The 24,561-nt window shown below is 37.9% G+C and overlaps 1 protein-coding gene across 8 annotated transcripts in view; it reads right to left on the bottom strand.

Annotated features, from left to right (window-relative positions):
- grip2b (glutamate receptor interacting protein 2b) overlaps nt 1-24,561 on the bottom strand; it is a 301,598-nt gene that overhangs the window by 40,080 nt on the left and 236,957 nt on the right. For 6 of the 8 annotated variants that reach the window (XM_036151436.1, XM_021320048.2, XM_036151433.1 and 3 more), the window contains exons 2-9: nt 16,631-16,708; nt 13,761-13,896; nt 13,001-13,146; nt 10,905-10,991; nt 8,168-8,243; nt 4,990-5,135; nt 3,436-3,583; nt 1,063-1,232 (exon numbers count right to left, since the gene is read on the bottom strand). In XM_036151436.1, coding sequence (XP_036007329.1) covers nt 1,063-1,232; nt 3,436-3,583; nt 4,990-5,135; nt 8,168-8,243; nt 10,905-10,991; nt 13,001-13,146; nt 13,761-13,896; nt 16,631-16,708 — 987 coding nt within the window. The remainder of the gene's footprint in view (nt 1-1,062; nt 1,233-3,435; nt 3,584-4,989; nt 5,136-8,167; nt 8,244-10,904; nt 10,992-13,000; nt 13,147-13,760; nt 13,897-16,630; nt 16,709-24,561) is intronic. The other 2 variants (XM_021320052.2, XM_036151438.1) reach the window with 1 other exon arrangement.

The raw sequence follows: 24,561 nt of genomic DNA, 5'->3' as shown, positions 1-24,561 counted from the left end.
CACCCTTTGCGACCCCATGAGGGATTAAGTGGGTCAGAAAATGGATGGAAGTCAAAAATATCACTGGCGGGCAAAGATTTACATGCATGGTTACTAAATTATGATATTCCTCCAATTATTGTGTCCAAAGTGGTCTGTTGCAGTTAAGATAATATTGCAAATTTATTTAATGTTATACAAGAGAGATAACAAAAATGTAATTTGCGTTAACCTCGGGTGTATAACCTGACATGAACTTTTTCCTGTAAACCCAAAACTGCAAATACTGAAACAGGGGACGTTCAATCGTTTTGGAACAAATGCCACTTCATTTGTTCCAAAAACTCCCTAACCTTCCGTTAGGGAGTTTCTGAGGTTAGGGAGTTCGTCTTGCAATTGGCGGGTTCGATCCCCTGCTCTGACTGTCTCTGTCGTTGTGTCGTTGGCCAAGACACTTCACCCGCATTGCCTGCTGGCGGTGGTCAGAGGGCCCGGTGGCGCCGGTGCATGGCAGCCTCGCCTCTGTCAGTCTGCCCCAGGGCAGCTGTAGTTACTAGCATAGCTCACCACCGTCAGGGTGTGAATGTGTGTGTGAATGGGTGAATGACTAAGACTGTAGTGTAAAACGCTTTGGAGGTCGTCAAGACTAGTTAAAGCGCTATACAAGTACAGGCCAAATGAAGAAAAAAAAGCTTCTTCAAATAATGAGACATAAAGGAGCATTAAAAAACATAACTGACCAGGGTAACACTTCAATCTGCTGCTTTTTAGATGTACAGATTTTATTGCAAAATGCTCATTTTATTCTCCTTTTTAATTTTGTACTTGGAAACAACAATATAATTTCAGTCCAATTTGTAATCAAATCTACTTTTCTATAGAAATTCAAGGCTGTACCGCAAGCTCAAATTCTGCTTCTTTGGGAAAGGAATTGTTAGATAGACAAGAAGAGGCGACTCAGGGGGAAACCAACACCCGACTAAATGCTACTTCCCAGCTGTATCCATACCATTGGCGTAGTTATGTTAATCAGACCGTGGTAAACCATTTCATCATCAACGAATCTCGTCCTGTTAAACCCACCTGTGTCGTGCTGCTTCCCGGCTAGCCTTGTTTGATGTGACGGGAGGATTTCTAACTTGACCAGTTCAGTTGTGCTTGCTAATAACTGCGTTGCCTCCAAGACTGTGCAGTGTTCTGTCGATGTCCCGTCTATGGACAGGAGGTGATCTCCAGGATGCAAGGCTCCACATCTGGTTAATCCACGAGAAAGATCAAAGGCAGAACAGCAGCACAACATTAGGAAAAGAGACAGCCACAAATTTGCAACCCTAGTGCTGTTATAAATATAAGCCGAGCATAGACATCCGTAGCCAGCCTGTTCTGTTGATTGAGTGTATTTTGCTGCTCCTTTCCACGCTGAGTTCAAGCTCCTGATTAATATTTAAAAAAGCAGACTGAGGCTCTGCTTGGGGCGATATCCTGTCTTCTGCCTTGTGTGTTAGTTATAGGGCACGATGCACACTGCGTCGTGAGTAAAGATTTCCTGAACAGACAGGATGTGAAATACATAAGAGTAAACACAATATATCAGTGATCCTGCAGTTTAAGGATGGCTCCATAGGTGTGGGTGGGATATTGATTCCTCTGTTTTTGCCGAGAGCTGACTGTATCTGTAAGACATTTACACTATTTCAGACCACGTAGTGTTGTGGTAATATTTTTTTTAATACATACGGTTGCTGGAAAAACGTATTTATGCTCCACTCTTTCAACATTTCACCACGTTACTGCCACAAACCTAAATATATTTTCCTTGCAAGTCTTCTGGGTGATTCTTCTCCACAGCTATGCCCATCCAGACGCTGATATTTTTGCCACTTCTTCTTTTCAAAACAGCGGAAGGTCAGTCATTTTAGATGGAGAAGACGTAGGAACATCAATTTTTAAGTCTTTCCACAAATTCTTAGTCATGTTTGGACTTTGACAGTGCCATTGGAACAAATAATATGATTTGATGTAAACTATTTTGTTGCAGCTCTGGCTGTATGTTGACGGCCACTGTCCTGCTGGACGGTGAATCTCCACCTAAAGTCTTCTGCTGCCTCTACAGCAGGGCTGTCCAAACTTAAACTGTAAATGGGCCAAAAATGTCAAGTCAGAGGAACTCGAGGGCCAAATAATAATAATTAAAAAAAAAAATTAAACCAGAAAAATTTTGTACTTTTTTTACCTGCTTTACAAAATATGATCATTTTAAATAATTAGTCAGATTTTTCGAAGGAAATTAATGTGAAAATCATTGTCAATCCAAAATAAAAATAAAAAGTTTTGCTCATTTGTCATATTAAAAGATGGTCTTCCAGTTTGCAAAACATTTTGAATAATTTAATTTGACTCTTTAACAATAATAAACTGAATGTTTTTTTTTTTTCTAGCAATATCAGAACCGTGTTTGGGTCAGTTGTTCTTTGAAAACACTCCCTGTAATTAGCCAGTTTTCATAATTGAATTCAACGCAGATTTTAATGCACCAAAGTTTGCATTTGAGTAATTAAATATCATTGGATAGATGTTACTATGAAGTTAAAGAGAATGTCAAAAGTGTGTTTATTAAAAGATGAATACTTTGTGTTGTACGTAACCTTTTTTTAATTGTAGGATTTTAACTTTCCTGTAATAATTTTGCCCTAATTTAAAACTAAAATCTTCCATCTGCATCAGCCACCTGGACCTAATCTTTCTTTAAATCCAGTTGGAGGGCAAAATCAGTACAGGGGCCACTAATGGGCCCCGGGCTGCGCTTTGGGCATGCCTGCTCTAACAGGTTTTTATCCAGGGTTATTTAATTCAGCACACCTGAATCAAATAATTAGGTCATTGGCAGGACTGTAAAATGTGTCTGCTGAGAAGGTAATTGAGCCATTTGATTCAGGTGTGTTAGACTTGAGTTAAATCTAATGATAACAGGACACCAGCCATCGAGGGCCAGAGTTTAAAACCCCAAGTGGCAAGTTTGCAGTTGAGCCAACATTTCATTTAGTTATTTTTTTATTATGTATAATGGATTAACGACAGCTATGTGAGATCTCCATAGTTTGGGCTATTGATATAATAAAAGTGTCAATAATTTTATAAGCTCAACTGAGCCAAAACATCATTTGCCTTGTAACCTGATTCTACTTTAAATCTGTACACAGCGTTATCCATGGTGCGTTGGTTGGTCACACTTTTTTAGATTTTCATGTGCAGAAATAATTGAGAACAGTTTTTCCTCCACTTCACATTTACATACTATTTTGTTTATTGAAAGAAAACCTTATGGAACGCATTGAGGTTTGTGGGTGTAGTGAAAATGAAATGTGAAAAAGTTTAAAGGGCTGAAGCCATCATAATGTTTTGAAGGTTGAGCTGAATTTACAAACACACGTTTTGGGTGAAGTGATGTGTGCATACCTGTCCACCACGCTGCCAGGCTTAACCCGGTCAATGACAATGACCTGCTTGTTGCGATGATTGGCCGACGTCAGCGTGATGCCCAGCGTTGCTCCTGGTGACTTTACAATTTCCACCAATAGGGGACCAGAGGCATTCGCCAATGTGTCTGAAGCAGAAAATTAAATCTTTAATCATTGTTGTTATTAACATATAGTCATTTTTTTTAGTTCACAATCAGTTTACCTAATAATCCTCTGAAGTGTCTGATTTTGCTACATTCACACATACACAAAACTCCTAAGACTAATTGAAAAGAAGGTAGCTTTATCTCTGCCATGGTGGCAGCTTCAGCACAAATCTGAGCCATGGTGGCTCAACAATAGGGGAAGCTTGGGTGCTACCCCCATCAAGATTGCAGGGGATATGGTTTAGACACAGTAAACATAAATTACAAAATGAAAAGTAATCATCACATCTTTTCTTTCATTAAATGTGTCTGACTTTTGATTTTTCAGCCTTCCCATTCCATTTTTGGTTTATTTGAGGTTATATTTTCATGCAAGTCTAAATTAATATTTTTGATGGTGAGGGATACTGCCTGCTTTTAAACCTTTCCATGTGACTTCCCGCTGATCTCTAATTGGTTGCTTAAAGATTCTCTCCAGGGTGCTGCGCTCTGTGCCAGTGGCCAATCAGCACTAGTGTTGTTTTTCATCCAATCAGATTTATTCTTGATGCACTGGAGCAAATGTCACTCAGACTTACAGATGCAAATTGGAAGAGTAGGGCTACAACCACGGCCAGCATGGTGCAGCGAAATCAAACTCAGTCATTTATTTACAAAATAATAATTTATCAAGACTTTTGCTGGACGAAAAAAGGTGGATAAAGGAATTTAGACAGGGCTGACCAGACTTAAAATAAACCTGTCCATGGTCACTTGCCTGCTGCTGAATTTCTAAGTAGCTTTTTTGTTGTGTTGTAATTTAGTTCAATTTAGTTTCCTATGAAGGTTATTCATATACACACTGAAAAGATCAAGTGTCAATATTCCGCCTTGTCAGACCATAGGCATGCTGGAGGACATCAGGGTCTATTTCTCTCACTCTGCTGAGTTCTCCTACTGTTCTACAATTTGCATTGTTTGTTGTTATTTCAACTTGTAACTTTTTTCTGGCTTCTCTAAGCCCCAGTGGGTCGAGGCAGATGAACGTTCACACTGAGCCTGGTTCTGGTTCCGCTGGAGGTTTTCCTCCCTGTTAAAAGGGAGTTTTCCTCTCCACTGTCGCTTCATGCATGCTCAGTATGAGGGATTGCTGCAAAGCCATCAACAATGCAGACGACTGTCCACTGTGGCTCTACGCTCTTTCAGGAGGAGTGAATGCTGCTTGGAGAGACTTGATGCAACCTGCTGGGTTTCCTTAGAGAGGAAACTTTCTGACTAATCTGGAGGATCTGATTGGATTTGACTTTGGAAAGTGCCTTGAGATGACATGTGTTGTGAATTGGTGCTATATAAATAAAATTGAATTGAATTGAGGTCTTGGCAATAGTTTTTGTGTGAAGTCTCACCCATTATTGTGACATCATACTCTATCTGGAACAGGGCTTCCTGGCCGCACTGAGCCAACACACTGAGGGCGTCATTGTGGCTGGCGTTGTGTAAAGGAACACCATCCACACTTTGGAGGCGATCACCGGGACGTAGTGTGCCTTCTCTGAGCACGAAAACATCACCAAAAAAAACAACAATTTAAACTATGTAAATACAGAGTGGCAAAATGTCAGATGTTATCTAAGGTTTCTGTTAAGTTTTTGACACTTTACATTCAATTAATAATTAATCAATCATTACAGCTACATGACAGCCTTTCTTGAAAAATCTATTGTATCTTATTTTCACCTGTTTTTGTGATATCTGACCTTTGAAGTATTTTATTTAAAAAAAAAAGTAATCCCACTTAAGCCTTTTCACTTTTTGTCTCAGAACCACAACTGTCCATGTATTTTCCTAGAATGCAATCGTAAGAATTCGTAGTATAGACAAACAAGTAGTCTCAATCAGAGTCACACTAATCTGTCAAAATGGCAGGCGAAGGATTTAGAAAATGACTATTAAAACCACAAAGTGATGTAACCTAAGGTCTATTAAAAGAGAGGGAGTTGAGCCAAAAAGTGGAATCATATCATTATTTTCTGTGGCTTTGGTCTGGTCTCTTTACACAAACAGTACTACTCAGTTTTGTGAGGTTTCACCACCAGTGTGACCGTTTTATGATACAGTGATAAAGAAATCAAACAAAGCGTTATTGAGGGAACATCAGTTGTAAGTCATAGTTTGGATTCAATGTGGGTGCGAGGATGAATATTTCTTTTGAGGGTTGCATTTATAAATTACTGGCTAAAGCCCACATTCTAAGAACTGCTGTGACATTTAGCCTACTTTCAGACCTGTAGGCTCGGTCTGTTTCTGATGATGCTGTGAAAATGGTATCTTTGTGACTCAGTCTAAAATCCCTGTGGCTCTCTGGCTCTCATAGAGTTGGTGCTTTAATTCCCACTGGGTAATGCTAAATATGTAGGTACTTCTGGGACCGTATTGTGCTGTGGATTAACTTTTCTCCTTTTGGCATATAAATGGCATATAAAGCAGCATGAATATCTTATTTCTTTCCCCAGGAGTGACCTACATTCTGAGGATGATTTTCTTTGGAAAGATGTTAGATGAGCTTCTGGGCAAAATAACGCAATAGAAAGAACTTAAATCTTTAATCTTTGTCCCGGTATCTCAATGCAGAACCTGTGGATGGACTGGAGTTTTCGAATTATAAAGGGGCTTTGTGCGAAAGGTTAACACATCTATCGTTGGTAACAAGTCATGCATAATTAAAAGTAATTGCTACTAGATCTTCAATATGATTGAATTAGAAGAAAGATAATTTCACCAGTCCTTAATATGTTCTGAAAGGAGCATGAAATGATCTCCCCAGTTGGAACATGATACAGTAATTACTTTCGTCTGACCCGTCAGCGTCTGCCCTAAATTACTGCTGCGTGCTCCTTGTAGGTGTCTATTCTTCAAGTAGGTGCCAGTGGAGTAAAAAATATGCAGGATATTTAAATTCTAGCATCAAATAGCTTATGCTGCTGAGTGATCAGAACAAAAGTGTCACGCTTCTTTTCTCCAATCCTGTGCTATCGTGGCTTGACTAAGAAAAGCTGATTTAAGCGTGCTGACATGGAAAGCACTTCAGAACTGTGGGTAATGCTACAATGGACGGGGGACTAATTAATAAAATTAAAATTTAAATAATGTGGTACTTTACCACAGGCCTCTAGAACAGCTTAAGTGCTCTGTGTTTGATTATTATTTTAATTTTGAGGAACTGACTGAGAAGTAGATTCATGTTGCAAAAAGCAAGATTATGATGCAACGCACACTCCGGCCCTCGCTCGCCACTCGTCTTGAATTGCTCTCAACCTCAACATGCCTCCCCGCATGTTCTGTGCAACATTGAGGGGGCTTTCTTTTGAAAGAAGAAATGAATAAAAAGAAGCAGGAACACCAGAGATATTAAAATACCGAAGTTATGTTTAATACATCATTTGGTTTCAGGACGATTGTTTGCAAATTTCAACAAATCCATGCACAGGATATGCATGAGTTTGAATCATCGCTGGATTACAGCAGCCGAACAGCTACAAAACTGACATTTGTAGGAAAATGTCATGGAGTATTACTTAAACATGAAGGCTGAGGCAGATGCATGATGACAGCATTAAAGGAATAGAGGTGAATCATGCCGCCACAGCTATGAGCAACAAACAGTTGTCGACATACCGATGATGGTCACAGGAAAGGACAATGTTTGTTTGAAGGCTTTTGTTTGTCTCAGGGCACAGACAATTCTCTGTGACTTTAAACAAGAACTCATTGCGCTTTGGCTTTACAGATTTAAAGATTTATGAGGGATAACTTTTCTTAGTTTTACTTCTATAAAACAAAACATTAGAAATGATCCTACGGTTCCTCTGGCTGCAGCTGTAAATGTTTCCTCTTTAGTCCACATCACGGTTGCCTACATTTTCACAAACACTTAACAAGATGTTTTTCACAAAGCACATTTTTAAAAATAAAATTGACACTTAAAGCTGGACACAAGCTGGACATTTGTTTAATGACTGAACCATCCCAGCTTAGCTTCAGCGTCATTGGTAAGGGCAATTATAGAACTAACACCTTGTTTCCTTTTTAATTTACATTGCTTATGGTCTTTTTTTACAATACGTTTCTACTCCTAAAGGTCTTTGCCAATAATTAAACCTTTGGTTTGGTCTTATCTTTACAAACAAAAGTGGAAAGTTGTTGTGGCATAAAAGCAATTAAATCACACTATGCTTGACATGCAACACCTCATAAATGTTAAGAGGCTTATTATGTCAAGCTCTAAACACAGAACACAACACCTTATCCACCTTATCCACACCTTATCCACATTGTGGCACCTTAACTGGTGCCACAATGGAGCATCATAAAAAAACATCAGTTATTATGTACAATTCTCAGCACAGAAACACATAAATTACATAATTCCCATCAATATTGCATTTACATTAAACATATGTGTGTTGGTTTACTAAGTTTTATCTTAGCGCTTATTCATGTATACATGAGTTTGTATATGTGTGGAAATGTGCTTTAATATAGGAAGGCATATGTGGAGTTTAGCTCCTAAATGTTGAGCTGTACCTGTCTGCAGGACCTCCTGGCCTGACATAGGTCACAACTAAGGGGCGGGACTTGTGCCAGTCTTCATGTGTACCACCTTAAAGAGGAGCAGGAAAAAAAATATTTATATAAATTCACAGACTCACATGAAAGTAGGTTTTCATATTTTGGCATACACACACACACACATATATATATATATATATATATATATATATATATATATATATATATATATATATATATATATATATATATATATATATATATATATATACACACACAACAAACTACCAGTATTTCAGTAAGTTTTGAACTGTGTAAAGTCCCTGTTTTTAGACACTTCTTTAAAAAGGTACATAAAAAAAAAAATTGTGAAAAAATATTTTCTGTCAATCATTTCAGAATATGAAGCTCATATCTTATACAAATTAAATACACATAGAATGGAATATTTCAAACCGTAATTTCATGTAATCTTTATGAGTATTGCTTACTGATGAGACCCAAAAACATTTTCATGATATTCTACAATTATTTTTAGATGTACTTGTATTACATAGTAAAGCAGTTACATAGAAAATCTAATGTCTGTGACTGGATCTAATACTTTGAAATTGTTCTTTATTTGCTGTCTAAAAGATCAAATACATGGACAAAATCTTAGATGGCGTGTGTGTGTAAATAAAGAAAATGTAAACAGATGGAAAATGCTTCAAAATAATGTTTTCCAATAGGATCTTAGAAAGAAACATAAAAAATAAAAACATTTTCTGATTGCAACAATTTAAAAACTGCCAACTAGGGATGGGTACCTTTCACATTTGAACCGATTCGGTACCGATACCCAGTACCTATGAATCGGTACCGATACTTTCGGTACTTTTGTGCGTTAATAGTAATTACTACGTACATGGTTGTAGCCCGACTCTTCCATTTGTATCTGTAATAGTAATGTAGTAATACATTTTACTTTATTAAAAATTTCTAAAATTTTCAATTTAGCATTTATTTATAAAAATGATCCTTCTTAAATAATGTATGGATTTTAATACAGTGCCTGAATCCACAGCACATAAAACTATTTTTTTTTTACTAAAACAACTTATCAGTGGCGCAGAGTGAACGAGGTGAATATGGGATTAAAGCTTTGTGTGAATCAAATTCAGATTGTTTTAGTGCAACAGTTTCCGAGAAGAAGAGAAAAAAACCTATATTTAAAACAATATGTTTTCCTTTGTAATTCAGGGATGGATACATTTGCAATGAGAGAACACAGAGCGGCTCTCCTCTCTGCTCTCTTTGCTCTGACTACAGCCGAGTTACACAGCGTTTGTGGGAAAAGGGTTCCCTGCAGCACTCGCTGTTCTCTCAAAACAGTGACCACAGAACCAAAGCTTAGTGTTTCACAGGAAGTCACCAATAACACAGACGAAAGTCACTAGAATTTTTGCTAGTCGCCTTTTGAAACAAAAAAGGCTTCCTGGCCCAAATTGTGTAAACAGTCCTTAACTCTGTTCATTAGTTTACTTTTGTACGGACAAGTGTTACGAAGAACAAACATTGAAGAATTAGCATTTCTAGCCTGAACTAAGTTACTGTCCCAGTTTAACTTTTGATTCCATTAAAAACTATAATATACCAAGTTAACAACGCTAATAAAAAAACAGAGAAACAACATAGCACTAATTAAGAACCGCCAATACCAAATTAAATAGTAAAACATACATGCCATCAAACTGAAGTAAAAATACCGACATGCTAAATCATATATTAGTGCAACTACTTTCAGGTTGAATCTAAAATGATGCCAGTCAGGGGTCAGTTTTGTTTCTTCAGAAAAGGAGTTCCTTGTATCAATCCCTCTCACATAGAGGCTGTTTGTTTTACCCATAGTACATTACAGTTCCCCCTGGATGCTCCACTAATCCCTGGACCTGGAACTTTGAGATAAATCAAGCCTTTAATATCAGTTTGAGGTTTGAAAATGTCGAAGTTCATCATCTTTTATTTCTTCATGTCAGTTAAAAGATCTCAGACTTGCCGTCCAATATCTTATTTTGCCCCATCATGCATCACTTTCAGCGGCTAAACTGTTGCAGGTAACGCTTGGGATGGAGATTATACAATTTAAATGAAATAAATTACTGAAATAGTAGACAGTCTCTAATTGCTCTAAAATTATGCAATTTGGCAACCATTTTGACTTCAACCTTTAATTGAGAATCCTTCCACCACATTCAAAGGGAAGAAAAAATATGGAGAAGGTTCATTGTAGCCTTGTGTATCTGGGATTCATATTTCATATCTACATGATTCATATCTCAGGACCACAGCGAGGTGTCAGAGCGACTCTTTGCCACAACATGCACATGCATTACCGCCGGCGAGGCTTCAACCTGCTTCTCCGTCTCTCCATCAAACCTAAAATTCTAGTTGTGAACTAGATCCTACGTTGCTTTCTCTTTACTTGAGGCAGAAACCAATGCCTGACCTGGAGCAAGCAACCCAGCTTTTCTAATTGAGCACCATGACCTCAGATTGAGTGGAGCCGAGGCTCATTACAGCTGCTTCTGTATACATGGCCACACAAGATACCTTAACAGACATTTAAAGATCAGCAAAGCCTCTCAGTACTTCTCCGAGGATAAAGATCTTCCTGCATTGCTCCTACTGAATCCGAGGTTTGGCAGTCGGGACAACTCATTACAACTTAGTTAATGAATGTTGTTAAATTTCCCATTTTTATGACATTTACCTCTCATCACAAAACCAAAGCTGCTTCCTTCTTTGTGCAAACAGATGTCGATTGTCTTCGATATAACCCCTGAGGTGCTGTCTGGCGCTTGGAGAGCGAGGAGAAAAGAGACAAACATGATTAATCCAAGAAAAAATAATCAGTTGATGATGAATGCTTGGCTTGAAGATTTACAAGTTTACGAAAAGTTCAGGAGATCCAGATAAATGTTACCATGACAGTATTTTGGCCTTATAGCTAAATGAAGGGATCTCCCATCATCCATGAGTATCGATGTATTTCACAAATGAAGGCTCTTACTGGGCCAATGCTGTACGAGAGACACAATAATAGGGCCGCATATTTCTATGCAATTGCGTTCACTTTGAATGAATCAGTATGCTATGATTTACATTCATAGGTGACTCTCAGACCAGTGGAGGTAATGCATAACATATGTACAGTGAAGCCCAAAATTATTGGGACCCCTGGCAGATTTCAACGTAAAGTCATTTTCATTAAACAAGTTGTCTTTATACTGTAAGGATTCGGAAACCCTCCATTATTAAGAGAAATGTACAAAAGATATTATCGAGGAAAAAAAAATGTTTGTATGTTTTAGTTAACATTTGAATTTGATTCACGCCCTTCTCAATAATCAACGGGATGGCCTTTATTTTCATAATAGCTGAAAAGCTTCCTGCATGTCTTCCCCGTTATCTTTCACTCTTCTTTTTGTGCGGCTTGAGCTCCATGTTTTTGAGGTCAGACGTTCTCTATGCCACCACCCTAATCTTTAGCTTCAGGGTGTTAATATTTTTTTTTTGTCGTTTAACCAGTTCCACATCATTACGTGTAATGGGTGACTGCCAGGCGGAAACATCCAGGGTTTCCCAAAACCAAGACTTTCTCCTTGAAGTAATGGTTGAGATTCTTATTGTGGTCTTTAACATTTACTCTGATTAGGTTTCCTGCCCCACTGGGCAGAAATATGCACAGAGCATCATTATTCCATATTATAAATTCCTACATTTATTTTTGTCAACTGTATGTGTACGTGAAGAGCCTTTTCACCAAAGCAAATTCCTCCTACATGTAAAACACCAACATGGTTATAAAGCTCTTTCTGATTCTGAGGTTCCCACAGCCATGCTTGAAAGTGGGATGGTGCTCTCTGGGCTGATTTTGTTTCCTTTTTTTTTTTAGCCTTTCTCCAAAAAGTGGCTTTCCTGGTCTCCGTTCTTTGGACTACAGCTGTATGCAGTGTGTGTCGGACTGTCTGCCTTGGGGTGCTGCAACCAGCAAAGCCCACGTTTTTCAGGAAGGCCTTGGCGGTGATCCTAGGATTGTTTTTCACCTCTCACGCCATCACCCTTGCTAATGTCTCTTTTGACTTCCACCCACATCTTTCAAGATCTTCCATGCTGTAGAATAGCTCATGTTTTAATAATACTTTAAGACCTGTGGACATGACCTTGTGGCCCCTTCTCGAGTTATGATCAGCAACAAAGTGAAGCTGCAAGTCCTCAATGAGCACTTCTGCTTTAGCCACAGCTTGCAACAAACCAATCGTTTTTCACCTGTTGACTGGATGGAAACAGCTGTTCCCAAAAGTATGAAGGTTATTAGACTGTTATACAGCAGGGGCAAAAGTGTAGAACCTTTAATTTTCCAACAGACACACAACTTGGAAAGATTCTGCATAATTTAAGATGTGGTCTTTAAGATTAAAATGTAAGTACATTTATTTATTTTTATTTTTTTGCTAAAATCAGACTCTTTGAAGCATCATATTTGACACACATCAATATTCTTTCCAGACGGAAGCAAAATGTCATTCAAGTTAAGAGATGTGCCAGAGGCGTGAATACCTTTGGGTTTAACTGTAACAAGAAGGATGGTAGCTGCGTTCAGGCCTTGGTGTGAGATGTCTTAAATATTTCAGAAGTGTCTCCTGTACACATGCTTTATATAATTAAGTGTTAAAATGCTAAGACAAAGAAGAAATTTGGACTGGATTATTCTAAATGAATAAACCTCACAGGTATTAGTGACCTACAGTACTATATACCCACATGTCTGTTGTAACCCTGCAGACGTGTCGGTGTGATCTGTACCTGTAGGGGGCAGCTCATACTCCACCTCTAGCAGGACTCGCTCGCCAACGTTCTTTAATAAACTAATGATCTCTTCATGCCTGAGTTTGGTCAGATTGATGCCGTTCACAGACTTGATGTAATCCCCGACATTAAGCTGATCACTCCTGTACAAAAACAATTAAAAAAAATGCATCAAACCAACGTAAAACCACGCAAAATATTACTGGAATTAAATGAAATGGTTCCAATTGGCCAGTTTACACTCTTGCTCAAAGGTTTCGAATGGAAATCCATGGTTTGCAAATGTTTGTTAATAGTCTTATGAAATTGTTATGAAGTTGTCTGTAATAAACTGAATTGTTGATCTCAATGGGACCTTCCTGGTTAAATAAAGGTTAAGTAAAATAAAATAAAATTATAATTACAGCCTTTACATGCATTTTTGTAGGATTGCAGAACATATACAATAAACATGGATGTTAGTTATGTCCCTACTTCTTGATTTTAAAATTATCAGAAGGTGTTTGCTGTATAACCATTCCACTCTTTGGACCGACAATTTAAAACGAATGACTAAAAAAACAACAAGGAAACCTAATTAAATAGAAATTCACAACTTTGATGTGCATTTGTAAGGTTTCCACTGTTACTGAGTCAGAGGGCCACTTTGCATTTTTAGTCATTAGGTTAAAAAGGACAGTGTCATGACTGATGGAACGTATTTTCAGGCTCACTGGCTCTGAGTCTGCAGCGTCTCAGTGGGTTTACAGAGCCTCACCTGGCTGCCAGCCCCCCTGGCCGTAGATTTGATACCCGTGGTTTCCCGTCCTTGTCGGTCCCTCCTGAGATGGTTAGTCCAAGTGTGCTACCTTCTTTCTTCACCAGTTCCACCATGGTCACCCCCCGCAGAGCTTCTACCCAAAATGATAAAGGCACGCAGCCACAGAGACACATGTCAGGACAATCCGGCCAAAAGAAAGACAAAGACAGGTGTGCAAAAGCACCAAAGAGACAAGAGAAAATAAGTTATTAGACATTAAGAATTTGTTTTCCCTGCCTTAACAAAAGCCGAGGAGCAGCAAGGATTAAACTAAAAATGTTTACTGATCTGTGACCTTCAGTGGGGATGTATTATTGGTACATTGAATGATTTGAATCCTTAACATACATAAAAAACTGGCCTACTAATATGATAAACTAACACATTGTTTAATGTTTTTTTGGAATAAAATGCATTCTAATTACTGTGCTGTCTAACTAATGACACACAGTGACAGGATCTCTGTGGTAAAGATTAAATAATAGAAAACAACCTTTGCACCGAACTCCACAGATTGATCTTCTGTGAAAACAAGGATAAAAAAATTGTGCAGCGTCCCACTATTCCAAAAGGCAATATTCCCTGCTCACTTAATTAGACGGCTGTGTAAACAAGGACGCCGCAATATTCAGAGGAACTACGCATAACTTGTTTTTCAGACAACTATTATTTCCAAAGGGACGTCTATTCCCGGGTTCAGTCAGGACTTTCTCAGGTGAACAGCTTGATAAGTTGTGCCAGCAAACAGTACCACAGAGAGCCGTGTCGTTCCCCAGAGAGGTCAAGAATATTACATTTCCAAGGCTTTAACGTTAAGAGATTTTTATGCAGTAACCCAAATTTAAGCAAATATTTGACAAAAAAAGGTCAGAACAGAAACATAATTAGTATTTCCTGCTGCATTTCTTTCCCTTTTAACTATAGTTTTCTTATCATCTGGAAACTTAGGTCAAAATTTCACACATTTTTAGTAGTGCTGCTTACATTTTGAATTTCCATATTGGTACCATATTTTTCGGACAATAAGGCACACTTAAAATCCTTACATTTTCTCAGAGATTGATGATGCGCCTTATATATGATTGAAGTTGAGCTTACCGACTGATTTTATGTTGTACCATGCGCTCAAAAATCTGTTAAAATGTTCAGAGCATTACGGTACACTGTGTAACTACCTGATAGGACCTCTGAGCTGTCTACAAGACTGCCTGACTGTAATGTCTAAACTAGAAGTGCATTCATGTAAAGGCCCCCACATACTCAGGCGTACTTCACTGGAGGCAGACTGTGCATACAGGTATGTGTCACACTATAAACTTCTCAGAGGCAGGAAGTCCTTACATCGGACTGTTTTCTATGTAACACTGAGCTCGATGCACTGAGCTGCATCAAGCTGCTGGGAAAGAAAAGGCTCTAGATGCTCTGCTAGCTAATCACACATTTTACCATCCATTCCGCCGCTTCGTCCCACTGGCAGAAAGTGTGGGAATTGTAGGAATTTATTGCAAGAAATGTAGGCAACAGTACGCTCGACTATGAAGGGTAAAACGTCCGCGGAGAGTCAGCGTGGAGTCCACCAGGCTCACAGTATGCGGACAGTACGCTGAGTATGTGGGAGTCTTTATTCAGCCCGTGCCTGGAGTACGCCTTAGCAATAATAAACCTAGTAAATGAATTCAATATAAAAGTTAAACTTATTTTTATTATTATGTTAGAAACAGGGCAGCGTAGTCCAATTACTCTGTCCTTCCGACAGAAACGGATAGAGAGCTGTGGACGTGGAGGGGCGGAGTGATATTACACACTTGGGAAGAATATTTAGTGCACCTTATAATCTGTTGCGCCTTATGGTCCGAAAAATGCAGTAATAATGTCAAAGGATTGCATTAATAGAATGATGATGATAGGATCTATAATCTCACCATACCATACTCCCACAATGTGGGAGGGCGTGCATGTCTGTCAAATATTTGGCCTGTTAGATGGAGTCTTGCTGCTCATCATAAAGACACTTGATGTAGATTTTACCGACTGAATTGCAAGATTTGGTATCGAGATGGTATAAACGGAATAAAAGTCTGTTAATCGCAAATGCTGCTTCACAGTTATGCTGCATTTTTGCTTGTTTTCCTAATACCATGCAGCCTGAAAAATAATCAGTTTTGTGTAATATTGTCAACAGTTCAGCTCCTAAACAAGTGATGGTCATCTATTGCTGATTCTCTCATCTTTCATTTCCTCATGGCCTCATTAAATTTGCCATCAGGTGCATTTTAATTAAACGTCAGATCTGGACTGCAGCCCCAGTCCCCTGCTGAACCTTCTACAACACTGCAAACGTAGCTGTAAAGTTAAACGATCTGGCAACTGTTCCTAATCAGGGACACTGAAGTAGTGTTGTTATATACTAATGGGTAGCTAAAGAGAAACTCGCTCCTAATTCAGCATTAGTCATTGGTCACCTACTCATGTAGCAAATGTGAAGCGGATCCCAGACTGACTCTTAGTTCTCTATAACCTACCAATAACCTGTTCATCAACTCTAATTTGGAATCCAGCGTTTAACAAATGCTTAATGAACACCTCTTGATGACATGAGCATGGAGCTAATTAAGGATTTACTCTCAATTTACTATTACCTAATGATATAAAAAAAATGTGTTGGGCCGCCACTTCAGCTCCTCAAGCAGCAACTTATGATTTATCAGTAATCAGCTTTATTATATTTACATCAGTTCAATGTTTATATTAGTTCATATAGAGCTTTTATGCAGCCACAGATTATGTATGATATTGGAGCATTTTGCAGTGACAGAGGTGCCATGTACCTGGTATACTGTGTCTTCTCAAAGTCATGGTGTGTTCTGGTCCAGAGATATCCTTGGTTTTTCCATATGGCCCCTCGTCTGGTAGGAACAGAGACAGCGTCGTGTTAATCTCCATAATATGACTCTGCAACACTTGTTTTGTTTCTGGCTTCATGTTCTGAATCGGCTCTCCTATTTCTCTCATGATGAAAAGAGGCGTTCATGCGTGCACAGCTAAAACGCTGAGAATGAGGGGTGAGCAGTAAATTAAATCTACTAGTTTTAAAATGCCAGGTTCAGACTAATAATATCCACTCGGATGTACAGTTTGAGCAACTTTCAAAGAAAAGAAAAATACGGCTACAACGCACTCAGGAATCTGCCAGGAATTCATCATCACTGCAGAGATCTGGGTACTTGGGCTTTATGCTGTGTTTTGGTTGACTGTTTCAAATGGGTTACATCAAAACGGATTTATATAGCAGCTTAGAGGAGATTTTATAGCTGTGATTAGCACGTTGCTCATATTCTCATTCTCGATTCAACTCAGTTCTAATAATACAGCAACGGTTCACAACACATGTCATCTCTAGGCCATTTACAAAGTAATTTTACTCAAATCATATAGACAGGTTGGCTAAATAGTTTTCTTTCTAAGGAAATCCAGCAGATTGCATCGAGTCTTGACAAGCAGCGTTCACTCCAGAAAAAAGACGCAGCCACAGCGGACAGTCACTTGCACTGTCGTTAACTTTACAGCAATCCCTCGTGCTTCTCTCTTGTTAGACATTTCTGTTTCTCAGAAGATGCAATCACCCTCTCCGTTTGGAGACCATATGTGTTCTAATTTTTTAAAATTATTCATTCAGGAGAGATTTTATGAAAACTTTTTTGAAGACGGTGAATCCATGAAATTGTGCACACTTGTGAAAAGTCCTAACCTTCTTATTTAATGAGCTCGACTGATGTCTTACCATGCATTGAATTTCATGTTTTTCAGCTATATTACCTTAATATACATGACAAATTAACAAAGATTAATGTCCCAGTAGATTTAAAAAAAACAAAAAAAACAATTGTCTGCCACTGATGAGCTGCAAAATATTTTGGAGTTTAGGATCGTCCTCTGATCTTTTACAACATAAAATGCTGAAACAATTGCTGTGGGATACGGACACTTCCTTAAGCAGACAAAGTTGAATCTGACATCTTCTAAGTATGCAAAAAAACACAGAAAAGTAAGTTGATTTACAATATAAGTATGGACAGAAAAGTCAGACAGAAATATGCAACACTTATTAAGTCCCTGGTAAGTTATTAAAACATTCAATAACGTATTGTATTTGTATCTTTTGGATGAGGACAGTTCAGAGGAGAGAAGGTGCCACATTGTGACTAAAATTTGTAGTTAAATTTAACAGCTAATACATATTTAGAAGTTAAAATGCTTTTAGGTTAGTGTTAAAATGTATCCTATCATTGATCAGTCCAGGTAGCTGTGGCATAAATACAATAAAACATCCAGGAACCTATTCAGAATGATGAGAGGAAAGGACTGTACATGTATCTTCTGCCTAGGATTACGCCGCCTTAAACTTTTACCAAAGGTTAGTTCAAGCTCTCTGCACAATAGATTTTCTTTACATTTACAGCATTCACAATATTTCTTTTGATCCGTCACTACACATAGGCAAGGGTTCAAATGTAGAATAATTAATAAAAGCAACATTATTTTCTGCTGTTAATAAATCACCCTGTTTTGTGAATAACCATTGAGATGCTTGAGCTCCTCGATGTGGGGCTCATTCTGAGATTCTCAGCAAAAAAAAAAAAAAAAAAATCGCTTTTCAGTCAGTAGGGAGCAGCGCTTTTCCAGGCCCCAGACTGAGGGATTATTCCTCATCTTAACTGCTCTATTAAAGGGTTGCATGCTGTTCCAGTACCTGCTGGAGGTTCCTCTCAATGACTCCAACAGGAGGGCATCACTTATGAGGAACGTAAAAGAAAAATGCAGCCAGCTCTGCTGCAGAAAGGCCACCTGCTGGAAGCTCGGTAAAGTCCACCACTGTAAAAATCATCACCGTATCTTTCTTTTCTATCCAAGCTTTTTTTTTTTTTTACATGGAGGTTCCCACTGAGGTAAAAAAAAAAGAAAAAAGATTATCAAGGCAGTTCTGTCCAGGATAGACAGCAGAAGTACAATCAAATTACATCGGCACACACACACAAATCATTTGAATCGTAAGGATATGAACTACATTTAAAAGATGAAGCTAAGAAAAAAACATGTACATATAACAGAATTAAGCTCAGATTTCCTCAGTATCAACTGAAAAGCTCTCAATGACATTATGTGTCTGCGTTTCCAGTCATTCTGCACCATATTTCATGCAAAAGCTGCAGAATAAGCAAAAGCCCTTTTACTCAGTTCAGCACCGGCAAATGGACCTGAAAGCAACAGAAAGTAACACGAACGGAAAGAGTAAGGAATGAGGTTACATATGTACAAAGATGAAAGCAGCTCTGGTTATGAATTCATTTTGCTTCATAATTGATTTAATTGTCTGAAGATGTCTAACAATAACTTGATATAACTTGTATATATGTGGTTAGAGATGGTGGCATATTATTACTATTACCATTTAGCAGTTTCTCCAAATGAGCGTCTAATTACATCTTTAAAGGGATTCGTTGTCAAGCAGATTGTTGGGATCAATGCCCATTGTGATAAATCTGTGATATTTGAAGGATTATGAAATGTTTGCCATCCCACACTCTTCAGCTCAGTTTGACAGCGGTGGCAGGAACTGATGTGGCTCTGGAGGGATGGGAAGTGTCCTACTTTACAACCTCTGCTCCATCACAGCCTTTGAGTTAACTTTAAAATTCATGAGCCATTTCTCATCAATTAAACTTTAAACTGCATAATAATCAGGGACACGTACAACACAGCTCACACATAAACAGATTTTACAAACCTGTAAAAATAAGCACGCATTTTTAAATACTATTTAGCACATAAAACTGCATTTTAAATCTGGTTATAGCACCAAGACACTAATGGACTCTGAAAGGGATCTCCAACATCTTTTCAAGTTCTTGATAACTGAGAGACAAAAAACTGTTCATAACTGTCCTCAAACTCAACTGGCCTCAGTGAAGAGTTTCTTAACTCTCTTTAGTTTTCTAAGTAAAAAATGCTTGTCTATCTGTTAAACACATATGAAGACGCAAAGACGCGTGGCTCAACACAGGAGAGCTACCTCCTCAGGACACGACTCTGCTGTCCACCTGCACCTTAAGAACAAAGGACACTCTTTTTCGGAGCAAAATGTTCACATTTTGGACAGAGAAGACGGTTGGTCCGAAAGGGAGGTGAAGGAAGCCATTTACGTTAAGAGAGAAACAACGACTTTAAACAGAGGAGGAGGACTCAGGTTTCAACTTTCAAAAACTTACAACACAGCAATAGGTTTGATTCCTGCCAATTTTCACCTCAATCCTCACCTCCATGCAGGTGATCACAACATCTGCCCTGTAAACTAGGCCAATGACGACCCTAACAACTCCCCATTGCTAAGGGGTGGACCAGTTTCAGGTTAATTTGCATCATTTGCATTATCTAAGCCATAATGAGGCCTTTTTGGGCAATAATATAAAGCTTGCAACTCCACACTACTCCAGACATTTGAATTGAGAAAGCTTTCTGGATGGGAAGGACGGAAAAAAGTCCATTTGTTTTGTTTTTTAACTTTTTTTAGAATGACATATGAAGACATTTTGATCGATAGACCGTGATGGTGGGAATTCAGTATCCCTAATCTCTCCAAAGTAGATCGCAGGTTGTCTGTAGATGTCTGTTGTAAGGAATATTTATACACTCTGGTCCTTAAGCATTTTAGTAACATTTAAGCGATTTATTTTAAGTATTTGCTATATTGGAAGTGTCCTTTTCCTCTTTTCTGACCCTAAACTAGTGATCATCAGTATTTTTTTAAAGCATGTGTGTTTGCCTCTACAACCATTATGACGGATGTAAACCAAAGTTCCTTTTCCATCAGGCATGACACAATTTAGAACATCAACAATTAAAATTGTTTTGCTAAAAAAAATATCCTTTCAGTTTCTCAAACAAGAAAACCAGCCGTTTTAGTAATAATGATAATACATTTTATTTATAATGCACTTTACATTTCAAATAAAATCTGAAAGTGCTACAATAGGGGGTTTAAAAACAGTTCACAAAGTATAATAAAAACAAAAACACAATAAAACACCATAAAAGAAAAATTGAAACCAGAAATTAATAAAAGGCCGTTTGAAATAAGAATGTCTTCAGGTGCTTTTTGAACACCTCCACAGTTTGTGGGGCCCTCAGGGTCTCTGGGAGGGCATTCCATAATCGTAGTTTTGACCACAAGAAGCTGGTGATGTAAATCCACATATGTTAAATACGGAAAAAAGTCCAGTTGTTTTGATTTTTAACTTTTTTTAGATTGACATATGAAGACATTTTGATTGATAGTTTGTGATGGTGGGAATTCAGTATCCCTCAGTAATCTCTCTGAAGTAGATCGCAGGTTTGACAATGTCTGTTTTAAGGAATATTTGTACACTCTAGTAGTGCTTAAACATTTTAGTATCATTTACGTGATTTATTTTAAGTATTTGCTATATTGGGCCTTCAGCAGATAATTATGGTTAAACCAAAATTTTGCTGTCCTAATATAGTTGGAAATCAACAAAAAGTACCTTGGAGACATCTAAATGTCCTTCTTGGCATGCAAACACCACAGAACACTTTATCTGTTAGCATCACTTGCAAAATGGATCAAGTCAAATTGCCACCATTGACACGTGCGCCATGTTTGCAAACAGTGACCACAAACTTTTTTGAGCAGAGCTGTGGAGACGGTAATAGTGTTGCTCTGAGTTGATCTTCACAATGTAAATTAATGGCAGGGTTTCTAAAGCACAGCCTGAAAAATAAACAAAATAGTTATCTGGGGTTTGGAAAGCCAGCTGGGACCATTAGGTTGGAGCCGACTGGCCATGAATACGCGCTGTTCAAGGGTTTGAATAAAATTCCATATTTCACAATTTCATGAAGGAGCCTTGGAGTCAGGTCCTTTGAAATTTCCATCTTATTTCCATCTGCCCAGGATGTATCGGGCTTTATGAGCAGGTGTAGCCGGCTCAGTCGGCATCGAATGCCAGTTGTGTCTGGAAGGGCGTCTGGTGTAAAAGCTCTTCAAAGTGTCTGTGCAGCGGTAATCACTTGCTGTGGTGACTCCTCAATAAGGGAGCAAGCAAAAGGACTCTTCAGATTTGTAACTTTAACATTCATTTGAAAATAAAGTATGTTTGTAATGTAAATATTAAGAGCTGTTGGCTGGCAGCATTTTTGACCTGGTAGCTGGGATGGTACGGGTTTCTAATAGGAGAAATAAATATATTTAAGCTTAAGACTGACTCTAAGGACAATGACCAACATCACAATGTCAAAGATTATGCTTCCAAGGAGCTGATTGTTTCTTCAAAATCATGTTATTGTTTCCAATAATTTCTATGATTAACAATTCTCTTGCTTTTAAAAAGATCTAAAAATATTTTTTTCTGCACTGACAGTTTTCCAAAAACTAGCTTATTTTTTTTGCATATTCCTAAATGATGTGGCTGATTGCTTTCAGGCTGTGGGAAGGGAGGATTCCCAAAGGCACATTTAGTTTAAACTTAAACAGATATCAAGCATAATTTATGTGTTCTGGGTGTTAATGCCGAGCGGACTGTTTCTGCTTTAGCCTGACTTTACACCCATCAGATCTCAGCTCTCTTTCTTTTAAACGGCAAACATCTCCCGTCTGTTTCAATGGCCGAGGTATTATTTATCACATTAGGGTCTACGAGACTTTGCACATGGTCTTTCAGCAACACTTATCTTTTATCTCTCTCACAATGAATCTGAAACTCCTTTGGTCTGCCTCTCCCCACATTTCCTCCAACTCAGCCTGACAAATTAATGTCTCCCGATGAATAATTTGAATGTGATTAGGCTAATGGCTGCTGGCACTGTCAGGTAGCTGAACAGGTTGAGTTACAGATGAGGCGTCAGGCTAGATTTCCCTCCTCCAGCAGGCATTGTGCCTGTAGCTCGAGCTTCTTTTCAAGCAGAGACAGTAATGACTTGTGCCTGTGCGACAGAATAAATGACGCATTCCATAAGAAAATTAAGCAATGTTGTACTTGATTTTTCAAAAGTTTAGCGTCATTACTCTGTTATAATACTGTCCTTCAGTGACTTTATAAAATATACACCAATTTATGTAATAATATTTAACGGCTAAATAATATTGACTTAACACTAATTTGCTTTTGGTGAGAATGTAATAAAATAACACAGTAGCAGTTCTTAGACAAGGGTATTACCAACATGGGCCCCGCTGGCACCAAAGATTCCCCGAGGACCCCATGGGGTGCCAACAAGCCTGTTCTAAAAAAAAAAGTCTGCTGCATCTAAAACTTTATTTTATTCTCTGTTACTCTTCCTGATTATTCACCCTTGCATTCATTTAGATATAAAAATTATAATATCTATAACAAAGCATGAAAAATGTGTTTATTTTACATAAAGTTAAGGTTTGAGTTCAATAAAAACAACAAGTTATTCCAGAAATCACACGCATAAATGGATTAATTAATACAATTAATATAAACAAACATAAATAAAAACATTATAATTAATGGTTTTATTTAGTTTTACTGTACTTTTGATACGTTAGTCTTTAAAGTTTCAGCAAACTTCCGTTTGTGTTACCATTGTGCACTTTCCATGAAGACAGAAGCCAATTTATTGAGCAAAATTAATTTCTTGATTGATACCAACTGGGTTCTGAATCCAGGGAGAGGAACCACCAAGATGGTCCGACTGTACCACCAGAACCAACGGCCTCAAAGTCGCCCTCCAAGGCAAAGAGCTTAGCCACAATGCTACTATCTGAGGGAGGGAAGGCTGAGCGTTGACGGAGCAAAAACCCAGGTTGGTTTTAAGAAAATAAGCAATCATCTGACCCAAATATGTTTGCGCTCTGATCTTTATATGATCAGGACCGTGCTCGCTAGACACAGGTAGACCTACGGGTTACACCTTTTGAATTCTTCATTTTGTTTTCTTCTCCAAACTTTATGTTTGAAATTAAGTCAGGGATTTGGAAATTTAAATGTGCAAAACTTATATTTATTAAGAGACACACTTTACTTTTGATAGCGTTAGTCATTTAAGAAGCAACCCCAATGTTCATTGTCAGTATTCTCAGAATTTCCATTTAAAGTAATTATATTTGTCTATTTTTGTTTCTCAACATAATTAATCATTAAAAATGCAATGTAAAAACAAATAGGTAAATTGGTAACTATAATCAGCTAGTTTTAATAAATCATTCAACTTATATTAAAGTGTCAGTTTAGTAATTCTGAAAGCTAATATATTTTTCATTATGTTCTGATCATTCACTTCTAAAATATGGTCACTCCCTGATGAGAGAAAATTATTATATTATAGACAGATACATTTTTAAATTCACAAAGGCGACTAATAAGTTTGACAACATTATTAACAAAGGTTAAAATTTCCTACCTGACATGTCATGTTCTATATGAATTGTAATCTACAACAAACAATAAATAAATCATTCCCTCATGAAGACATAAAGTGAACAAACTGGCTAGTTTGAGGTCACTGAGCTTCCTAGGCAAAGGGTCAAAAACAATTACAGTAAAATAAAATGCATTTAGCTAAAACCACAAAATCAACAAAAAACAAACAAAAAATAAAACACAGCCCATTTGATTACAGCTTATTTTGATTTAAAATAAGCGAATAACGAATCCCGCAGCAAACGGTTGCAGCTAAGTGACTTAAAAAGGCTTAAAAAGGATAATTTTTAAAAGGGAAT

This window comes from Fundulus heteroclitus, chromosome 20 (assembly GCF_011125445.2).
Source record: "Fundulus heteroclitus isolate FHET01 chromosome 20, MU-UCD_Fhet_4.1, whole genome shotgun sequence".
Classification (NCBI taxonomy): domain Eukaryota; kingdom Metazoa; phylum Chordata; class Actinopteri; order Cyprinodontiformes; family Fundulidae; genus Fundulus; species Fundulus heteroclitus.
The sequence above is the reverse complement of the archived record's forward strand: the minus strand, read 5'-3'. Positions and strand labels throughout refer to the sequence as shown.